Genomic DNA, 19,330 nt, shown 5'->3' with positions numbered 1-19,330 from the left:
TTTTTTTTGAGACAGTCTCACTCTGTCACCCAGGCTGGAGTGCAGTGGTGTGATCTCAGCTTACAACTTTTACTTCCTGGGTTCAAGTGATTCTTGTGCCTCAGCCTCCCAAGTAGCTGGGACTAACAGGTGCATGCCACCATGCCAGGCTAATTTTTGTATTTTTAGTAGAGATGGGGTTTTGCCATGTTGGCCAGGCTAGTCTCGGACTCCTGGCCTCAAGTGATCCACCCACCTCAGCCTTCCAAAGTGCTGGAATTACAGGCATGAGTCATTGCGCCTAAGCAAAATATTAATAATTACTCTTTTAAAAACCTTTTTGCTTTGCTTCCAAAAATAATTTAAGATTGCTCTAGTAAAATGTGGAGAGGCCATAAAATCAAGAACCATTAACACAAAGTAAGACACAAGAGCCTAGTAACAAATAGTGGCTCTTTTAGAAAAGGAAATGGTTATCAAAATTTTAGACTAACTGAAGGCATGCTAATTAAGCACCAGATTTTGCTTTTACTTTTTTGGAAGCTGAGTAGAAATTATCCTTTTGTTCATGTGATGACTTATTAAGTAAAATACTTTGCACAATACATGCTTTTAGATGGAGTAAACAACAGATCTTTTAAGTATTTTGATTGCCTATATTTATGTCATGATGTTACCTTTTTTGCATTTGTGCAGTGTACATTGAATATTAACTGAGTGTTTAGAAATGCTGGTTTTAGTTTCAGCTTTGCTATGGGTAAAGGGAAGTGGGGGGCTTCTGTTTGTTAGTGCCAGGCATTGTGCTACATACTATACATCTGTTATCTCATTTGATTTCCCCAAATCCTTGAGAAGTTGAATTATTATATTCATTTTGAAAATAAATGAAGCTTAGAGAGGGGAAAAACACAGATTTAAATCCTGGGCATAAGCCCTTTGGGCTTTGGGTTTTCCTAACCAGGAAAGAGGAATAATAGTGATGAAAATAACAAGCATCTGGTGATCTTTGTAATTTTACTGAAGGAGTAGAAGCCATCAGAAGAGAATGCCCACATCTTCCCTTTGATAGATATCTGACTTGCATCTCCCAAATAACCACTTTCCCTCCCATTCTAAACTGTTCTTTTCTTTTCTAGGGGCCAACCTCTCCACTTGTGAATGAGCTCTCATCCTTTCCTGGATACACAGCTTCTTCTTTGCTGCATACTTTTTTCTTTGTACAGCATGCAAATATACTGTTGTGTCTTGTTTTAAAAAAAGCAAAACAAAAGCTCACCTTCACCCCACCTGCATGTCTTTAAACAAAACTCATCCAGGCAGTTGTCTATATGTACTCCCTAGCTCTACCTCCTCTCTTCTCTTTCTTTCTTGAGCTCAGACTAATCAGTTTTACACTACTTTTACTCTAAAACCATCATATTGAGGTTCATCATATTCATTTCCTTGTTGTTAAGTCCTGTGGTCAGTCTTCATTTTACTTAGCCTCTTAGCAGCATTTGACACAGTTACTCGTATTTCTATCTGAAACACTTTCTTCATTTTGCTTCCAATACCCCATGCTCTCCTGAATTCTCCCCTATTTCTTTGCTCCTTCACAGTCCTCCTTTCCCAGCTTCTGAATGTTGGAATGGTCCATCAGTCATTCTTCCTTCCACTGGTTTCTTTTTTATCTACTCTTATTCTTTCAAGGTTCAGTATTAACCCAATTATAGATATCTTGCCCCAGGCATTCTCCTGAACTCCATGTATTGCCTTGCTTACTGAATATATCCACTTGGATACCTACTGAATATGCCCCAAATGAAACTCTGAATTCCCACCCCAAATTTGTTCCTCTCTTTCTCCACCTTTGCAACCACCACCACCATTTATCCAGTTTCCAAGGCATGGAATTATTCATTCTGTTAAATTCCGCTTCTAGTTCATCAGCAAATTCTGTTGGCATTACTCTCAAAATGTCTAGTGAATCTGACCATTTCCACCTCTGTACTGTTGGCCTAGTCCAAGCCACTGCTCTTGTCTGCATTCTTAACAGTAACCTCATAACTGGTCTCCTTGCTTCTACCCTCTGCTCCTGCCTCCATTGCCACCCAGTGTTGCACTGGAGCCAAGTTGTATTGGTTTGTGAGGGCTAATCATGCATATAACTTCCCAGGTTCATGTTCAGTGACACACTGGCAGCTGGATATCGTCGCCATGACAGTTTTACACCACAAAAATCAGCAAACACTATAAACCCAAATCCTCACCTTTCCTAGTCCTGGAGCCAGTGGTTAAACATTTACCAGCACACCACTGTCCACCCCTACCATATATGTTCTGCCCAGAGAAACAGAGTAGTCCTTTACCAAAATAAGTCATGCCATGTCATTGCCCTGCGAGAACTCTCTGATGGCTTTTCATCAAACTCAGGGTAAACCCAAGGATTGCTCACAAACACTATGTGACCTGTCTCTGTGCTGTAGCATAGTGGCTACCTAATGAATCTTTGTTACATGGGTAGGTTAGAGATGGGTGGGTGGATGAGTAGATGGATGGATGAGTCATTTCCGTACCTTTTAAATAATCTATTGCATGAGGCCTATTAATATTTTTCGTTTGCAAATAATGGAAGTACTTAAGACTTTCCAATAGTTCAAATTATAAATTTGTTATTAAATTTCCAGAACCTCAGACAGAGGTCTGTTTAAGTATGGGTATAAGAATATATTCTAAAAGAAAATGAAAATAATTTGAATTCCTGTTATAAGTGTGCAATTCACTGTTTTTTGTTAGCATAAATAGTTAAAATATGAGTCAGTGTATTTTTGTAAGAATATTCTAGAAAAAGGTAATTCCAGAATGAGAATGTTTTGAACTTAAAAAACTGCAGTGCTTATAAATCTTAGGTTTATGTGCCATTCTGGTTGTAAGATTACTCTGAACACTTAAAAATAATTAGGTGTTTATTTTGTGGTACTGCATATACTTTCTATGTCTGTGTTTTTTTTGGTGGAGAGTCACAGTGGTTATGGTGGCAATTGTATGTTAAATTCTAATTCAATAGAGTGTTAATGGCTATCAGATTCATTTATTAATTTTCAGATATTACAGTCTTAATAATGTCAGTATTTTAATAACTAGATACTGTTAAGAAATTAGTAAATGTAAATTGGAAATATTATCTTCTTTTCCAGGGTATATTTCAGAAATCGCTGGGTAAAGACTGTCCACCCAGTTGTGCATCAGTACTGTTTGATCTCAAGCGCACATTCCACCTTTCAGATGCCCCAGAAAGAAGATATTCTTAAACATCGTGTGGTGGTTGTTACATTGAATACTTCGCAGTACCTCTGTCAGTTGGACCTTGAACCTGGTATGCTGACTCAAGACACAGATACGGTGTCTCACAAGTTTAGAGCTTATGAATTCAGTTTAGACTGGGGTTGGCAAACTACAGCATGTGGGCCAGATCTGGCTCACTGCCTGTTCTAGTAAATGAAGTTTTATTGGCTGGAACACAGTCATGCTCATTTATTTACCTATTTATTGTCTATAGATGCTTTTGTGTTACAATGGCAGAGTTGAGTTGTTGCAGCAGAGATTGATTATATGTATGGTCTACAAAATCTAAAATATGTACTGTTTGACTCTTTACTGAAAAAAAATTTGCCAACTCCTGGTTTAGGCATTTTAGTGACTACTGTTTCGTTTGTTCTCCACTTGGTCAGATGATATTTATTACTGATCATGTGAAGAATACCAGTTTGGACAGGGCTGGTGTGTTTTTTTTTTGTTTGTTTTTTTTAACACGTTTCTCAGATTTTTGTTATAAAAGTATTACATAGTATAGAGATGATAATGACGATAGGCTTCATTATGGCATGCTATTAAGATTATTATATTTGAGCACAGGAACTATGTAAAATCAAACTAGTGTTATATGAAGTACAGATGCAAGATGTCAAGAAGTTGTTCTGATAAATATGGCAAAACTTAACCATCAAAACACAGTATCAATCTGGGACCAGGTGCCGTGGCTCATGCCTGTAATCCTAGCACTTTGGGAGGCTGAGGTGGGCAGAAGACTTGAGGCCAGGAGTTCAGTCAGACTGGGAAACCTAGTGAAACCCCATCTCTACAAAAAAGTAGAAAAATTAGCCGGGCCTCGTGGCACATGCCTATAGTCCCAGCTACTTTGGAGGCTGAGGTGGGAAGATCACTTGAGCCTGAGGAGGTTGAGGCTATAGTGAGCTGTGATCACAGCACTGCACTCCAGCCTGACAGACAGTGATACCCTGTGTCGTCGGGCGGCCGGTTAGCTCAGTTGGTCCGCGCCCAATGCCGCGGACTCGATACCCTGTCTCAAAAAAACAAAAATAAAAAATAAATATACTCAGTACTCTTTGATTAGCAAACTAAACTCTTTACTTAGCAGAAAAGAAAATAACTATAGTCCTTCTGCCTTTGTTGTGGCTCTAGTGTGCTATCTTTTGTTTATACTGTACTTTCTAGGGTTTTTTACACACATTCTATTAGATGAAGCTGCCCAGGCCATGGAGTGTGAAACCATTATGCCCCTAGCATTAGCAACTCAAAACACTCGGATTGTCTTGGCTGGTGATCACATGCAGGTAAGTGCCCTCTGAGTCGCTGTGTTGAAAGTAACTTTTAATTATATTTTGATGTTTAATATTCTATTTCTAAAACATCCTATGAAATTAGGCTGTACATTGTAACTTCAGTACTTCAAATAGTTCTGTACTAATAGTGAAAAATATTGTTATTTCTGAAGAAAAATTACTATTCTGCTGCTCTATTTTCTTCTTTGGATAGTCTGTCAATGTTATAATTTTCATGTTTATTTATTTGAAGTTCTGTTCTTCTTAGTATGAATATCTGATTCTTACTTTTCTTTGTGAAGTCAAATTTAAACGATCATTCCTGTAAGGTCCTGGGGAACTGTAATTCCCCAGCTCCTGTCTGTTATTTGTTTACCCGAAGGAGTAATTTTTTTGATGTGATAGAAAACAGAGGGCTTAACTAAAAATTATAGCCCAAATCTCAAAGAGTATGATTTTATATTTGAACATCTATATGTAGGAAAGAGAGATATAGTTTTTCTATGAAGATATCTGTTTTACAAAGTCGCAGTTTGGGGCCCTTTCTCTCCTGCTCCAGTGAAAATTGGACCTACGTCATACTAGCTGTCAGGACATTAAAGAGAGAGTTAAATGTAGAAGAACAAATTCTGTTTTCATTTCTTTGCCTAAAGTAGTTTAATTTTGTTCTTTAGTAGTAAAAGGCATAACCAAGAGTGGCTCCTTATACTTCATAAGATCAAGAGGGTTGTTTTGTTAATTATTAAAAATGATTTTTTTTTAGTGGTGGGCTGTATATCCTACCAGTTCATCATTTTAAATAATTGATCAATGTCAGTGAAATAACTGTTTGACTCCCCCGGTGATGCAATGGGTTGCATCCCTGGAATTACTGAAGTAGTAGCTGTTTATTATTATTATGTTGGGGAGCCCTTTGTCGGCTTATATGCAGAAACTCCAGGTTAGTGCTGGTAAGCTGAGATGTTAGAAATTTTAGCCCCGTTCTTAGTAGTAGTAATTGCTCACAGAAAATATTTCTGATTGTGCTTGCTCCAGCATTTTGAAGTTTTGTATACAAGAAGTTTTAACATCGTTGATTTTTTATAAGTAGTTTAAAAAATACTATTTGTATATTCAGTTAAACTTTCTTTGTATGTTTGTCTGTTACAGCTCAGTCCTTTTGTTTACAGCGAGTTTGCCAGGGAGAGAAACCTTCACGTTTCATTACTTGACCGACTCTATGAGCATTACCCTGCTGAGTTCCCATGTAGGATTCTCCTGTGTGAGAACTACCGCTCCCATGAAGCTATCATCAAGTAGGTGTGAACTGCCCCCTCTGTGTCATACTTTCTGTGGTCTGGTGGGAGGGAACTCCAAACAGCGCTGTTACTAGGGACAGGTGATTCCCAAAAGACTTATGTAGTGTCCCTAGTCTTGCAAATTATGTTTAATTTTATGTCTTTAAACAAAAACTTCAGAAATCAGAGTTGTAATTTTTCATAGAATAGGGTTATTTTGGGAAAAACCCTCAAATCGTGTTCTTCCTCTACCCTCTCAAAACAGTTAACACAGAAGACTTTTCTGACCAAATATAGGGAATTCCTTCTCGCCAACAAATAAGCAATCATTTCTACAGGGGACACCAGCTGGGTGTCCTCCAATTCAGTTCCAACATCACCTACCCAGAAATGGTGTATGATCCCACAGGTTGAGGGCTTAGAAGACTGCCCCTCTCTCAGCCCCCCAGCAGTCACAAGTCTGAGCCTTGGGAACTTCTAACCAACTGGCTTCAAGTTGAGGGTCCTACAACCCTCTCTTTGGGTCTTTGGGTTCACTTAATTTGCTGGAGTGGCTCACAGAATACATGGAAACAGTAATTTACATGTACTGGTTTATTATTAAGGATATTTATTACAAAGAATACAGATGAAGGGCATGGTAAGGGAGAAAGCGCAGAGCTGGCTTGCCCTCCCTGGGTGTGCCACCCTCCAGGAACCTCCACATGTTCAGCTCTCTAGAGGCTTTCGAACCCAGTTCTCTTGAGTTTTTATGAAAGCTTTGTGATGTCAGCATTCCTTCCCACAGAGTATAGGGTGGGACCCTCTCTGTGGTGAGTCTTAAGACCCACAATCACCCTGGGAGGACAAGGCAGGAGGTTTGCTTGAGTTCAGGAGTTTGAGTCCAGCATGAGCAACATAGGGAGACCCCCTTTCTACCAAAAAAGAGAAAAATTAGCTGGGCATGGTGGCACACACTTGTGGTCCCAGCTACTTGAGAGGCTGAGGTGGGAGCACTGCTTGAACCTGAGAGGTTGAGGCTTTAGTGACCCATGATCACGCCGTAGCACTCCAGCCTGTGTGACAGAGCAAGACCCCATTTCAAAAACAAAAATAAGAATAAAAAGGCGGGGGAAGATTAGAGTCCTGCCTTGGGGCAATTGAAAGGAAGGCAGAAGAAAGAGAGATTCTGTTTCTTGAGGCCTGACATAGCCAAATTATAACAAAAGAATGTAACAAGAGCTATGATGGTTATGAGCCAGGAACTGTTGATAAAAATAATAATTATATATACATGTTAACACCACAAGGACAATTCTGGACATAATAAATATATTGACAAACAGCATGATGGTTTGCTTATGTCTTTGGCTGTGTTGTTCAAGGAATCTGCTCTAAGGAAGAAAGAATAGAAAGGGAGGGAGATAAACCATGAAGCTTATTAATAAGTTTTAAAAGATTTCTATTAGCTATAGTGTGCATCTATAAAGGTGTATATCTCAGCAACTCAGTGGATTGTCACAACCGAATGCAGCATGTAACGCTAATCCAGATCAGAAGGCAGAACACGTCAGTGCTCCAAAAGTCCCTTTGTGCTCCTTTCCAGTCACTACCCTGACCAGAAACTTTCAAAAAAGTTTTGTATAATTTAATAATATTGATGATGTCAGCCATGTGAAAACCGTTTTTAGGTTTTCCTGAAAGCAATTGGATAGATGTGATTATATCTCTCAAAATGTGATTCTTTTATTGTTTTCAGTCATTTACTATAGTCACTGATGAATCAAGTACTAGATGTCTTCATCAGTAAAGTGGATTCATTTTACAGTTGAAGGCTTGACTGTCTTTCAGTTGTGTACATTGTTTCAACATCTGTATGTCTATGTGTTTGCATGTATTAGTACAATCATGGGTCTGAGAAATGTGTCATTAGGTGATTTTGTTGTGTGAACATCACAGAATGAATTTACACTAACCTAGATGGAATAGCCTACTACCCATACAGGTTATATGGTATATATAGCTTATTGGCTCGTAGGTTACAAACCTATACAAAGCATGCTACTGTACTGAATACTGTAGGTAATTGTAAAACAATGGTAAGTATTTGTATATCTAAACATGAAAAAGTATGGTAAAAATACAGTATTAGGATCTTATGGGACCATTATCACATACACGTTGTTGACTAAATCGTCATTATGTGTTACATGATTGTATGTGACCCATTTAAATAACAATATATATTAACCAAGGAAATATACTGGCTAGCAAATTTCCTCATAAAGTCTCATCTTCTATTGAAACTGTCATCATTTCTTCCTGTTTGGGCTTCGTACCTTACCAAAATCATTCCATTTAACAATGTTATGCCAGGAGCCTACTATGGTTATTTTTGGAGAAATTCTTGGCATTGTAAGTGTTAGATGAATGGATTAAAGTTAATCATGGACATCAGGCAGTGTTATTAGAATTGACTGATTTTTTTTTTCTTATGGGTGAAATTAATTTTGATGTAGATTTTTCCCCTTTTTGTCTTTTACTGCAGTTATACCTCTGAGCTTTTCTATGAGGGCAAACTGATGGCCAGTGGGAAGCAGCCAGCACACAAAGATTTCTACCCACTAACTTTCTTTACAGCACGAGGAGAAGATGTACAAGAAAAAAATAGCACAGCTTTTTATAATAATGCAGAGGTACCTTAATTCTTTTTGAAAATTGTTAACATTTTCTCAGTCACTTCATCTGGTTTTGTTGAGCATTTATTTAAAGTTTTGGGTTGACATTGTATTGCGTATTGACTTCATTTATATGTAAATAGTATGTAAAGTTTATTCTTTCTTGTATAACATTGATTTGTTCAGATGAATCTCCTATGGGAAACAAAAACTTTGATTTACTTTTTGTCTTATGGTAAGACACAAAATACATGATTTCATTCAAAAGAAAAACCAACATTGTTCTCAATTAGATCATTATTGTTAGGTATCTAAAATAGACTCTGAGTAAGTTTTGTAGTACATATGCAAATGAGGTATCATTTTAAAGAATAAGACTTGAATTGCAGAATCCAAAGAGATCACACAGACCCAGACAGCAATGTTCCAATTCCATAATGTTCTCCAACTTACATAGTTCTCTTACAGTTCTGGCTTTTTAGGTTCAGAGAGAATGTGAGTAGTTTGAAGGGTGAGATCAGGCAGGAGACCTAAAAAAGAGCAAAGTCTTCAGGAGCTAACAAACCAGAAACCCTGGGGTTAAGCCCATCAGGAGGGATGGAGTTCTGGACTTCAGGAAGCCAGGAGGATGGCAGATCATTAGGGGCATGGCTCTTGATCTCTAGTCTCCACTGCCCTTGAATTCCCTGCTTTACCCATGTTATTTACAAAGAAGTCGCTTTTATTATGTAGTAGGAATTCATTTTTTCATTAAGACATTGTTCATGGACCTATAGTTAGAAGTCAGTACAAGAAAATCATTAGTACTTACTTGATAAAATCCTAGCCAAAAGCAAAGAAACTTGACATTTTGTTTAGTCTGTGCCATTTAATTTTAGGAAAAGGTAAACTTTTCTTTCAATATTTGAAATATTGAAAATAACTTTAGGGGCCTCCTTTATTGTTTTTGCACTCAAGTTGGAAACCACTGGCCTAAAAATTAGCCATGGTTATGTGTGGGAGGGATGACAGGAAGCAGCAAGCAGGGCCTGAAATGGAGAAGCCTTGGTGACCCTGCAGTGACATCAGGGATCAGAGCTGAGCCTTGAGCCTTGAACCTTGATCCTGAGGCTGGATTGATGTTTGCCAGAGGCTCAGTTTCTCAGCCTGGGTTACTTGTTCATTCATAGTGACCTGGCGTGTTTCCCAAGAAACCTATAAGCTCTAGGATAAATAAGGTGCAGGTTCATGGACCGTCAGTTTTATTCAAAGGTTTTTTTTTTTTTAAATACATTTATTCATATTAAAAGAACACAAAGACAGCTCACCTTAAAGGTTGTGTGACCTGTAAATATTAAGCCTGTAACTTTAGAGACATTTCAAGCCACCTTGACTTTCACCAGAGCATGGTTGTTCAGACAGTGTCTTCAGCCCCATGAGTTACTGTAGTCAAAAATTTTGAGACACATTGCTCCAGGACTCTTTCTGCAAAGGGCAAAAACTGACCGTGTTCACCTCAGCTGAATACCAGTGTAGGCATTTTGAATTTGAATATCACCATAGGCATATTTGGATACTAGTATATTTGGACAATAAGATGATTTTTAGAAGCTCTGGACTTTGCTTGATGGTATATAACTTAAAGGCAAAACTCAAATCTATTTTGTATTCTAGAACAAGCAGAGCAAATGGCATCAGTTACATTCATAGGAGAGAAATGGTATCTTTTATAAAGATTCTGACTAATAGGAAGGCGTTTGAAAATAATTTATATTCCACTGTTATGAAAATAAGATAGTCTTACATAGAGTTAAAATAAAAATGAACTTAAAAAAAGGTTGGAATTAAAAGTAAAATTCAAGAACCACAAGTTGAAGGAATACTCACAGCATTTGTGCTGTGCATAATTCTCCTTTGTTTGGGCAACGTGTTTTTTATTTTACCTATCTTGTGCTTTGTACATCATTTGAAATTGTGTCTTCTTTCGCATGCTTACAAATGGTAGCAGGAGACTGAGAAAGATCATTTTTTTTTCTTGACTCTGAACTTATATCCCACAGTAATGAAATGGTTTCATTTTAATACCAAGGTGGAAAAAAAGTACAATTTAAATACTAAGCACCAAAGATACGAATTTTTTTTTTTCTTGAAACAGAGTCTCCCTTTGTCACCCAGGCTGCAGTGCAGTAGTGTGATCACTGTAGCGTTGACCTCTTGGGCTCAGGTGATCCTTTAGCTTCAGCCTCCTGAATAGCTGGGACTGTGGGTACACACTACCACACCTAGATAATTTTGTAAAAAACACATTTTGTAAAGATGAGACCTTACTGTATTGCCCAAGCTAGTCTTGAATTCCTGGGCTAAAGTGATTCTCTCACCTCGGCTTCCTAAAATGCTGGGATTAGAGGTGTGAGTAACCATGCTGGACCAAGATATGGTTCTTAACCTTGAAAAATTCATTTGGAAGGGAGGAGCTATGGATAATAACCATAAGATGATGTGATCTGAGAGGTAGATAGAGTTGTACAGATATAGAAAATGAATCCATTGGGCTTGGTGGGGACTGAGGCATAGAGGAGAGCATGGTTTTTACCTCATATGTGTTGAGAAGCTGCAGTTAATTATCTATATTTATAACTGTTACGTCTCCCTAACAGGTTGACCTTTTTATCATTTTTAAATATCCCTCCTTGGCTGGATGCGGTGTCTCACGCCTGTAATCCCAGCACTTCGGAGGTGGAGGTGGATATATTGCTTGTGCTCAGAAGTGCAAGACCAGTCTAGGCAACGTGGTGAAACCCTATCTCTACAAAAAAAAAAAAAAACCAAAAGAATTAGCTGGGAGTGGTGGCAGGTGCCTTTAGTACCAGCTACTCAGGAGGCTGAGGTGGGAGGATGGCTTGAGCCAGGGAGGTGGAGGTTGCAGTGAGCTGAGATTGCAACACTGCACTGCAGCCTGGGTGACAGAGCTAGACCCTGTCTCAAAAAAATAAGATAAATAAATATCCCTTCTTATCTGTAGTACAATTTTTTGTTTTAAAGTTGATTTGTCTGACATTAGTATAACCATTTCAGCTTGCATAGTTGCTATTTCCATGGTATATCTTTTTTAAAATTATTTTACTTTCATCTTATTTACATGTTTGAATCTAAAGTGCATGTCCTGTAGACAGCATATTATTGGATCTTGATTTAAAAAAAACATCTGAAAATCTCTGCCTTTTTGTTTGTTTTGTTTTTGAGACAGGTTCTTGCTCTGTCACCTAGACTGGAATGCAATAACAATTATGGCTCACTGCAGCCTTGACCTTTCTGGGTTCAGGTGATCTTCCCACCTCAGCCTCCTGAGTAGCTGGGACTACAGATGCACACTACCATGCCCAGCTAATTTTTGTATTTTTTGTAGAGATAGGGTTTTGCCATGTTGCCCAGGATGGTCTTGAACTCCTGGGCTCAAGTGATCCACCTCCCTCAGCCTCTCAAAGTTCTGGAATTATAGGTGTGAGCCACTGCACCTAGCCATCTTTGCCTTTTGATTGGGGTTTTTAATCCATTCACTTTTAATGTTATTAATATGGCTGGATTTACCTTAGCCTTTTTTTTTCTATGTCTCATGTAGTTTTTGATTTCCTGTGTCTCCCTTATTGCCTTCTTTTGTATTAAGCGCGTATTTTCTAGTGTCACATTTTAATTCCTTTAATTATTCTTTGTTCATTTTTTTGAGACAGAGTCTCACTCTGTTGCCCAGGCTGGAGTGCAGTGGTGTGTTCTTGGCTCACTGTAACCCTCACCTCCCAGGCTCAAGTGATTCTTGTGCCTCAGCCTCCTGAGTAGCTGGGATTACAAGTGCCTGCCACCACGCCTGCTAATTTTTATATTTTCAGTAGAGACGGGGTTTCACCATGTTGGCCAGGCTGGTCTCAAACTCCTACTTCAAGTGATCCACCCACGTCAGCCCCTCAAAATGCTGGGATTACAGGTGTGAGCCACCACACCCGGCCATTTCCTTTAATTATTTTTTAATTATATTTTTTGATTTCTTTAGGGCTTACAATATACATCTTAATTTATCAGAATCTACTTCAAATTTATACCAACTTAATTCCAATGAGATATAGAAACTATACTCTGACATAGCTCTATCCCCCCTTCTTTTTTGTGCTATTATAGTATATATAATATACATATATGTAGCAAACTCAATACTCTATTTTTATAATTATTAATTTATGCACTTTTTTAAAAACAATTCTGAGAGAAGGGTGACGAGTACATGTTTATGGAGTTTGCTATATTAACCTTCTTATATATACTGATTCTTTTTTACTTCTCTTTGTGCTTTTGAGTTACCATATTGGTGTCATTTTTTACCTGCCTTCTTTGTGCTGTTATTGTCAGATATATTACATTGTTATATGTTATAACCTAACAATACAATTATATACATATGAGTTTATGCAATTGCTTTTTAAATCAGTTAAGAGGAGAAAGGAGAAGAAATACATTATTATACTGTCCTCTATAATTAGCCACGTAATTACCTTTACCAGTATACTTTATTTGTGTGGATTTGAATTATTGTCTGGTATCACTTGCTTTCACCCTGAAGAACTTCCTTTAGTATTTTTCGTAAGGGGAGTCTGCAAGTAAGGAATTCTCTTAGGTTTTGTTTCATCTGGGCACGTCTTTATTTTGCTCTCATTTTTGAAAAGTAGAGTATAAGATTATTGGTTGAATTTTTTCTTTTAGCAAATTGAAATATGTTTTCCCACTGCTTTCTGGCCTCCATTATTTCTGGTGAGAAATCTTTTAGTCTTACTGGAATTTCTTTGTAAGTGATGAGTTGTTTGCTGTTTTCAAGTTTTATTTTTGTCTTTGATTTTAGTTTTGACTGTGGTTGTCTGGGTGTGGATCTCCTTGTGTTTATCCTACTCAAAGTTGGTGAGCTTAATTGGTGTTCCATACTTCTTTGAGGCTCTGTTCTTTTTTCTGCATTACTTTTTGTCTCTGTTCTTCAGATTGCATAACTGCTGTGTGTCTTCACATTTGCTGATTCATGCTTCTGTTAGCTCAAATCTACAGTTGATTCTTGGCAATAATTTTTCATTTCAGTGTTTTCACTTTTCCACTTCCTGGGGCATAAATTGCTCCACGGTATGATCCAGCTGCCATGGGTCTCTTGGCAGAGGCAGAGTGTTGCCAGTTTGTGAGCCTTCCTCTTACCCTCTCCTGGGCAGAACTTACAGAGCAGTTGTTGGGGAAGGACATGGAACTGCTCCTCATTGCTTGTCCCAACCTGCGTCTGTCCTGTGGAGCAGGAGCTCTGCGTATGCTGTGTGTCTGTATGTAATCCATGCTGCCATCCAGGTGCTTCTATCCAGCTGGTGCCACTACCAAGTGTGGGTCTTCTCCAACACACACCAGTGGAGGCTGGGATCTGCTGATGCTCGTTGGCTGTTGAATCTACCCAGCATAGGTCTTCTGTGCTAGAAGGCTGGAGAACATGGAAATTGTCAATGGGCAGCCAAGGCCATACAGAGCTACGTAGGAAAGAGGGACTGCACTGCCACCCACTGTCCTACTCCCTGTGTAGCAGGAGATGGGGTTTGGGGAACAGGCACCACCTGACTACTGCCAACTGCTTATCATAGGCCTTCTGCAGCACAAAGCTGTGAAAAATGAAATCTGCCAATGTTTACCAGCTGCCCAAAGCACCTGGAATAGGTGGGAGCTAGGGAGATGGGAATTGTCCCTTGGCTGTTGAAACAGTTTGTAAGACAGAGCTGTGGGGGAATGGGGCAGTCCCTAGCTTGTAGGCCTCAATCTTCCACTGTTCTTAGTGAGTTTTTATAGGTTTTGTTGAATAGATAGATGCACCTCGACTTCTTCTAATCTCTTTGATTTGTCTTTAGAGACTTTAAGTGATTGTCTTTGCTAATTTTGACCAGCTTAAAAGATGTCTGTCTGGGAGAGAGATTTCCCAAAATGACTCATATCATCATTCTAAGTCTGTTTTTTTGACTACACAACAGGAGGATAAAGTGCAGAATTGGTTGTGTGTTGCTTAGTGGTGGGGACTCTGTTTGTGGGGTGGGAGGGGGAATCAGAGGTGTCTCCCAACTCATCTATCCTCACATCTAACCACATGGGTAAAGATAAATTTTTCTTATTCCTTACTGCAATAGACTCAGTATGTCTACTCTGTTTCCTGATAGTGAGGACGCCATGTCTTTAGTTTGCTCTTCACATTCCCTGGGTAGTCTATGTGTTTCATGCACTTGCTGGTGTGTCATAATAACAACAGGATGACTAAAGTCCTTACCTCTGTAGTTCATTGAATTTGTATCTGGACATGGGAACTGCTTCCTAGTCAATAACCTTCAAGTTCTTCAAAAGATGAAAATTGTCAATTTTAATTAAATATATTTAATATTATAAATTCAAATAGATATTGTTAGTAATAAAGAAATGATGTACTGAAAGACATTTTAAAAGATACCTCCTTCCTCTGTATGCCCCTAGACCCTCTATTGTGCTTGCCTTATACTTTTTATTGCGACTGTCTTTTCTAAATAAACTGTAAGCTCTTCTTAGTAAGTAGCAGGCGAGGAACATGTTTTATTAAGTTTTGTATCTTCTCCACTGTGCCAAACATTGAAACTGTTTGATCGGTTCATTGAATTAAAATAAAACAAGCTATCCTAAAAACCCTATCATACTCTAATAAATGGGATCTCAAAAATTCAGCTGCATAAACTGTGGCATTGCTTTATTATTGCAAGGTTAATGAAATGGCTTGGCTGGACTTATACCACGAGCAGGCCTTGAATTCTCAAATTCTGTTTCTCTGATCCAAATGTGGCCTAGTCCCAACTGTGGTTTGGTGTCAGTTGACGGCTGTTGGCTGGTCTGCTTGGTTATATCAGTGAAGAAGGGGACAATGTTAGACCTTGTACTGCTGGTACTTGGTGATGTCACTGATGACAGGAAGCTTTCCTGTTGGTTGGTTAGTTTCATTGGCCTGATCTGGAGAGAGTGGACTGAGGATTACTGGGGCTATGAGGACTTGCTTTCCCTAGTATCATGGCCACTCGCTGTCTTTTTCCCCGTGCAGGAACTTGAGCTTGTTCCTCCCTGTACAGGAACTTGGGGGCCAATAGCATTATCTCTGATTTTCTTGTTCCCACTGGTTTTATTATTGGGAAATATTACTGTTTAAAATGTAAATGAAAAATTTACATTGTCACTCTGTTCACATCAGCAAAGCATTACTCCCATTTAGAGCTAGTTTTTTTAAATGGCATCTGCTAAAATGGGATCCTTTATAATCTGTTTCAGTGACCATATTATTTTCTCCAAACATTGGTGATAACTTTAATATGTGTGTGTGTGTTTGTTTAAAGGTGTTTGAAGTGGTGGAACGCGTAGAAGAGTTAAGAAGGAAGTGGCCAGTAGCGTGGGGGAAGTTAGATGATGGCAGTATTGGTGTGGTGACTCCATATGCTGATCAAGTGTTTAGAATACGTGCTGAACTTCGAAAAAAGAGATTATCTGATGTTAATGTAGAAAGGGTGCTAAATGTTCAAGGTAAGTATTCATTGAAATGAATTAAGTCATTCAAATGCTTAAATCTAAAGTGTGTTCACATTGGATTTTTAATGCTCAAGATCTCTTTTCTGAAGAAGCAATTATGTGCTCACTTCCTATCAAGTTCTTTAATGCCAAGTTTAGCAATTAAAGGTTGAACTCATTTACATGTTTATTAAATTTTTATATCCAAATAAAAGAAGTATTAACAAATATACCTTTTCTGTGACCATAATTGTATAAATGCCACATAGCATGAGTATGCTGTGAATTACAGTCATAATAGCATATAACACATTCTGCTGCTATACTATATCTGAGGATGAATTTCTTCATAAAGATTTTTATCTATAGACTTTTCTAAGTTTATAGTTAACAGCAACTCTTTTAAATTATCTTCATGTAATTAATTGCTATAAAATTTGTGCTTTTAAATATATGAAGCAACACTAATATGTCAACTCTAAATGAAGCCTAATCCAATGTTAGGTTTTAGGATGATACCAGTAAGAGTAATACACAGCGGTCAGATTGTGGGGCAAGAAGTAGTTCCACTGTACTATGTGTTGTCCAGATTATACAGAATTTAGGTGAGCATTTTAGAAAGAACATTAGGAGCAAATCAGAAAGCACTCAGAGGAGACGTAGGGTAGTGAATGGTCTAGAAACTGCCATGTGAGTCAGGAATGGTTGAGAAAACTAGGATCATTTGACCTAGAGAAGAGAAGACTAAGGACTGACATCCACACTGTATTGAGATTTGTCATAGGGTAAGAGGATAGATACGTTACTATATAAAGCACGTCAGAGAAAATATAATACACCTAGACTTTCTGTAGACTTCCTTATGAAAGCAGCTGTGCCTGCCCTCATTGGCCAGAGACTAGGTGACTGCTTCAGCAAAGGGTCCTTGTATTGGGCGGAACCTGGGACTAGATAGTCTTCAAGGTTGGTTCCAGCAGTATCACTAAAAAAATTTTTTATGGTGGTAAAAGATATATAATGTGAAATTTACCATTTTAACCATTTTTATGAACGTTAAGTTCTGTGGCATTAAGTTCATTTACATTATTGTGCAACAGTCATCACCATTCATCTCCAGAACTTTATCTTTCCAAACTGAAACTGTATACGCATTAAATGACCCATTCCTCCTTCTCTCCTGGCAGTCACCCTTCTACATTCTTTCTCTACGAATTTGACTATTCTAGCTACCTCATATAAATGGAATTATATAGTATTTGTCCTTGTACGACTGGTTTATTTCACTTAGCATAATGCCTTCAAGGTTTGTTCATGTTGTAGGATGTCTCAGAGTTTCATGCCTTTAGGAGGCTGAATAAGGTATTGAATGTATATGCCACATTCTGTTAATCCATTCCTCTGTCCAGGGATACTTGCTTGTGTTGCTTCCACCTTTTGGCTGTTGTGAATAATCCTGCTATGAACAAGGATATACCAGTATCTGTTTGAGTGGCTCCTTTCAGTTCTTTTGAATATGTACGTAAGCATGGAATTACTGGATCGTATGGTAATTCTATGTTTAATTTTTTGAAGAACTGCCACATTGTTTTCCATAGCAGCTGTACCATTGTACATCCTTACCAGCAGTGCATAAGGGTTTCAGTTTCGCCACATCTTTGCCAATGTTTGTCATTTACAAATTACATTTTAAAAAATGCAATGCTTTTATTATGTCAGTGGTTCAGAATGACAATCTTAAGTCTTTTCTTAAAAATTTTCTTTGTAGGAAAGCAGTTCAGAGTTTTGTTTCTTAGCACAGTACGTACAAGACATACTTGTAAACATAAACAGACACCAATTAAAAAGAAAGAGCAACTTCTGGAAGATTCCACAGAGGACTTAGATTATGGTTTTTTATCTAACTACAAGCTTCTCAATACTGCCATCACAAGAGCACAATCCCTGGTTGCTGTGGTGGGTGATCCCATTGCTCTGTGCTCTATTGGAAGATGCAGGTAATTATGTGTTACTGATTGAGACACTAAAGGGGAAATGTGACATGATTTGTATACCTATGTGTACATTCATATGACCTTCTGGATAATTAATATCAGGTTTATTATAGCCTGATATCCAAAGGGACCACAAAAGCATATTACTTTGGATCTATTCATTGTATGCATAATTGTGTATTCATTGAGCCATTATTCAAGAGATATTTCCTGAGTGCCTTCTAGCTTCTAAGCACTCTTCTAGTTGCCGAAGATACATCTGTGAACAAAATAGACAAAGATCTCTGCCTTTGTGGGGCTTACATTTTATTGGTGGGGCCTACTTTTTACTGATGAGGAGAGGAAGATTATAATAAACTAAATAGGAGTATTATGTAGTATTTTACATGGTAAGTTGAATGGAAAAGAAATAAAACATTAAGGGGAATTGGGAGTGATGGGGACGGGACAGACTGGCTTGTGATTGTAAATACTGTGGTGAGAGCAGACCTCACTGAGAAGCTGACTTTGGAAATGAGGGAGTAAGGTATGAAGCTATCTGGGGTAGAAGTGCTCCAGGAAGAAGCAACAACTAGAGCAGGGATCCTGAGCTGGTTTCGTGTGTGTATATGTCTTTGATGGATATTAACTTTTGTATCCCTTAGTGCCTCACCTTCCCCGCTTCATTGTAATAATTTTTGATGAATTTCCTTCTGTAGTCTTGCTCTCTTAAGGTTTCTCAATGTAGATAATTCTTTGTATCTGGTTAATCCAGAAGATCTTAACATTAAGGTAGTTAGAAGTAGTCATTACTTGTCTTTCGATACCGTTGTTAGTATTCATTACACTTTAGTTTTAAGGAACAATTTCTACCAAATGTGGTTAAAATATCAACCTACACACAAAAATCTTTCTTTATACACTTGTGACTTATACCAGTTAATCGGAGTTTTAACTGTACGAAGCCAGTAATGGAAGATTTGGCCTTCTGAGTATTGAATAACTGTGTTAGCATTTAAAAAAAAAAGCACTTAGGCCGGGCGCGGTGGCTCAAGCCTGTAATCCCAGCACTTTGGGAGGCCGAGGCGGGTGGATCATGAGGTCAAGAGATTGAGACCATCCTGGTCAACAAGGTGAAACCCCGTCTCTACTAAAAAAAAAAAATTCAAAAAATTAGCTGGGCATGGTGGTGCGTGCCTGTAATCCCAGCTACTCAGGAGGCTGAGGCAGGAGAATTGCCTGAACCCAGGAGGCGGAGGTTGCGGTGAGCCGAGATCGCGCCATTGCACTCCAGC

General features: G+C 38.3%; 1 protein-coding gene across 11 annotated transcripts in view; it reads left to right on the top strand.

The window, feature by feature from the left end:
- HELZ (helicase with zinc finger) overlaps positions 1 to 19,330 on the top strand; it is a 184,086-nt gene that overhangs the window by 99,592 nt on the left and 65,164 nt on the right. For all 11 annotated transcript variants that reach the window (XR_004257816.1, XM_032241947.1, XM_032241945.1 and 8 more), the window contains 6 exons: positions 3,156 to 3,334; positions 4,474 to 4,592; positions 5,730 to 5,875; positions 8,385 to 8,532; positions 15,897 to 16,080; positions 17,831 to 18,059. Coding sequence is in view for 10 of the 11 variants with exons in the window: in XM_032241947.1 (XP_032097838.1) it covers positions 3,156 to 3,334; positions 4,474 to 4,592; positions 5,730 to 5,875; positions 8,385 to 8,532; positions 15,897 to 16,080; positions 17,831 to 18,059 (1,005 nt within the window). In the remaining variant the exon portion in view is untranslated. The remainder of the gene's footprint in view (positions 1 to 3,155; positions 3,335 to 4,473; positions 4,593 to 5,729; positions 5,876 to 8,384; positions 8,533 to 15,896; positions 16,081 to 17,830; positions 18,060 to 19,330) is intronic.

The sequence above is a fragment of the Sapajus apella genome, unplaced genomic scaffold (genome assembly GCF_009761245.1).
Source record: "Sapajus apella isolate SASKATOON/1434 unplaced genomic scaffold, GSC_monkey_1.0 scaffold48, whole genome shotgun sequence".
NCBI lineage: Eukaryota > Metazoa > Chordata > Mammalia > Primates > Cebidae > Sapajus > Sapajus apella.
This window is presented reverse-complemented; position numbering and strand designations above follow the sequence as displayed.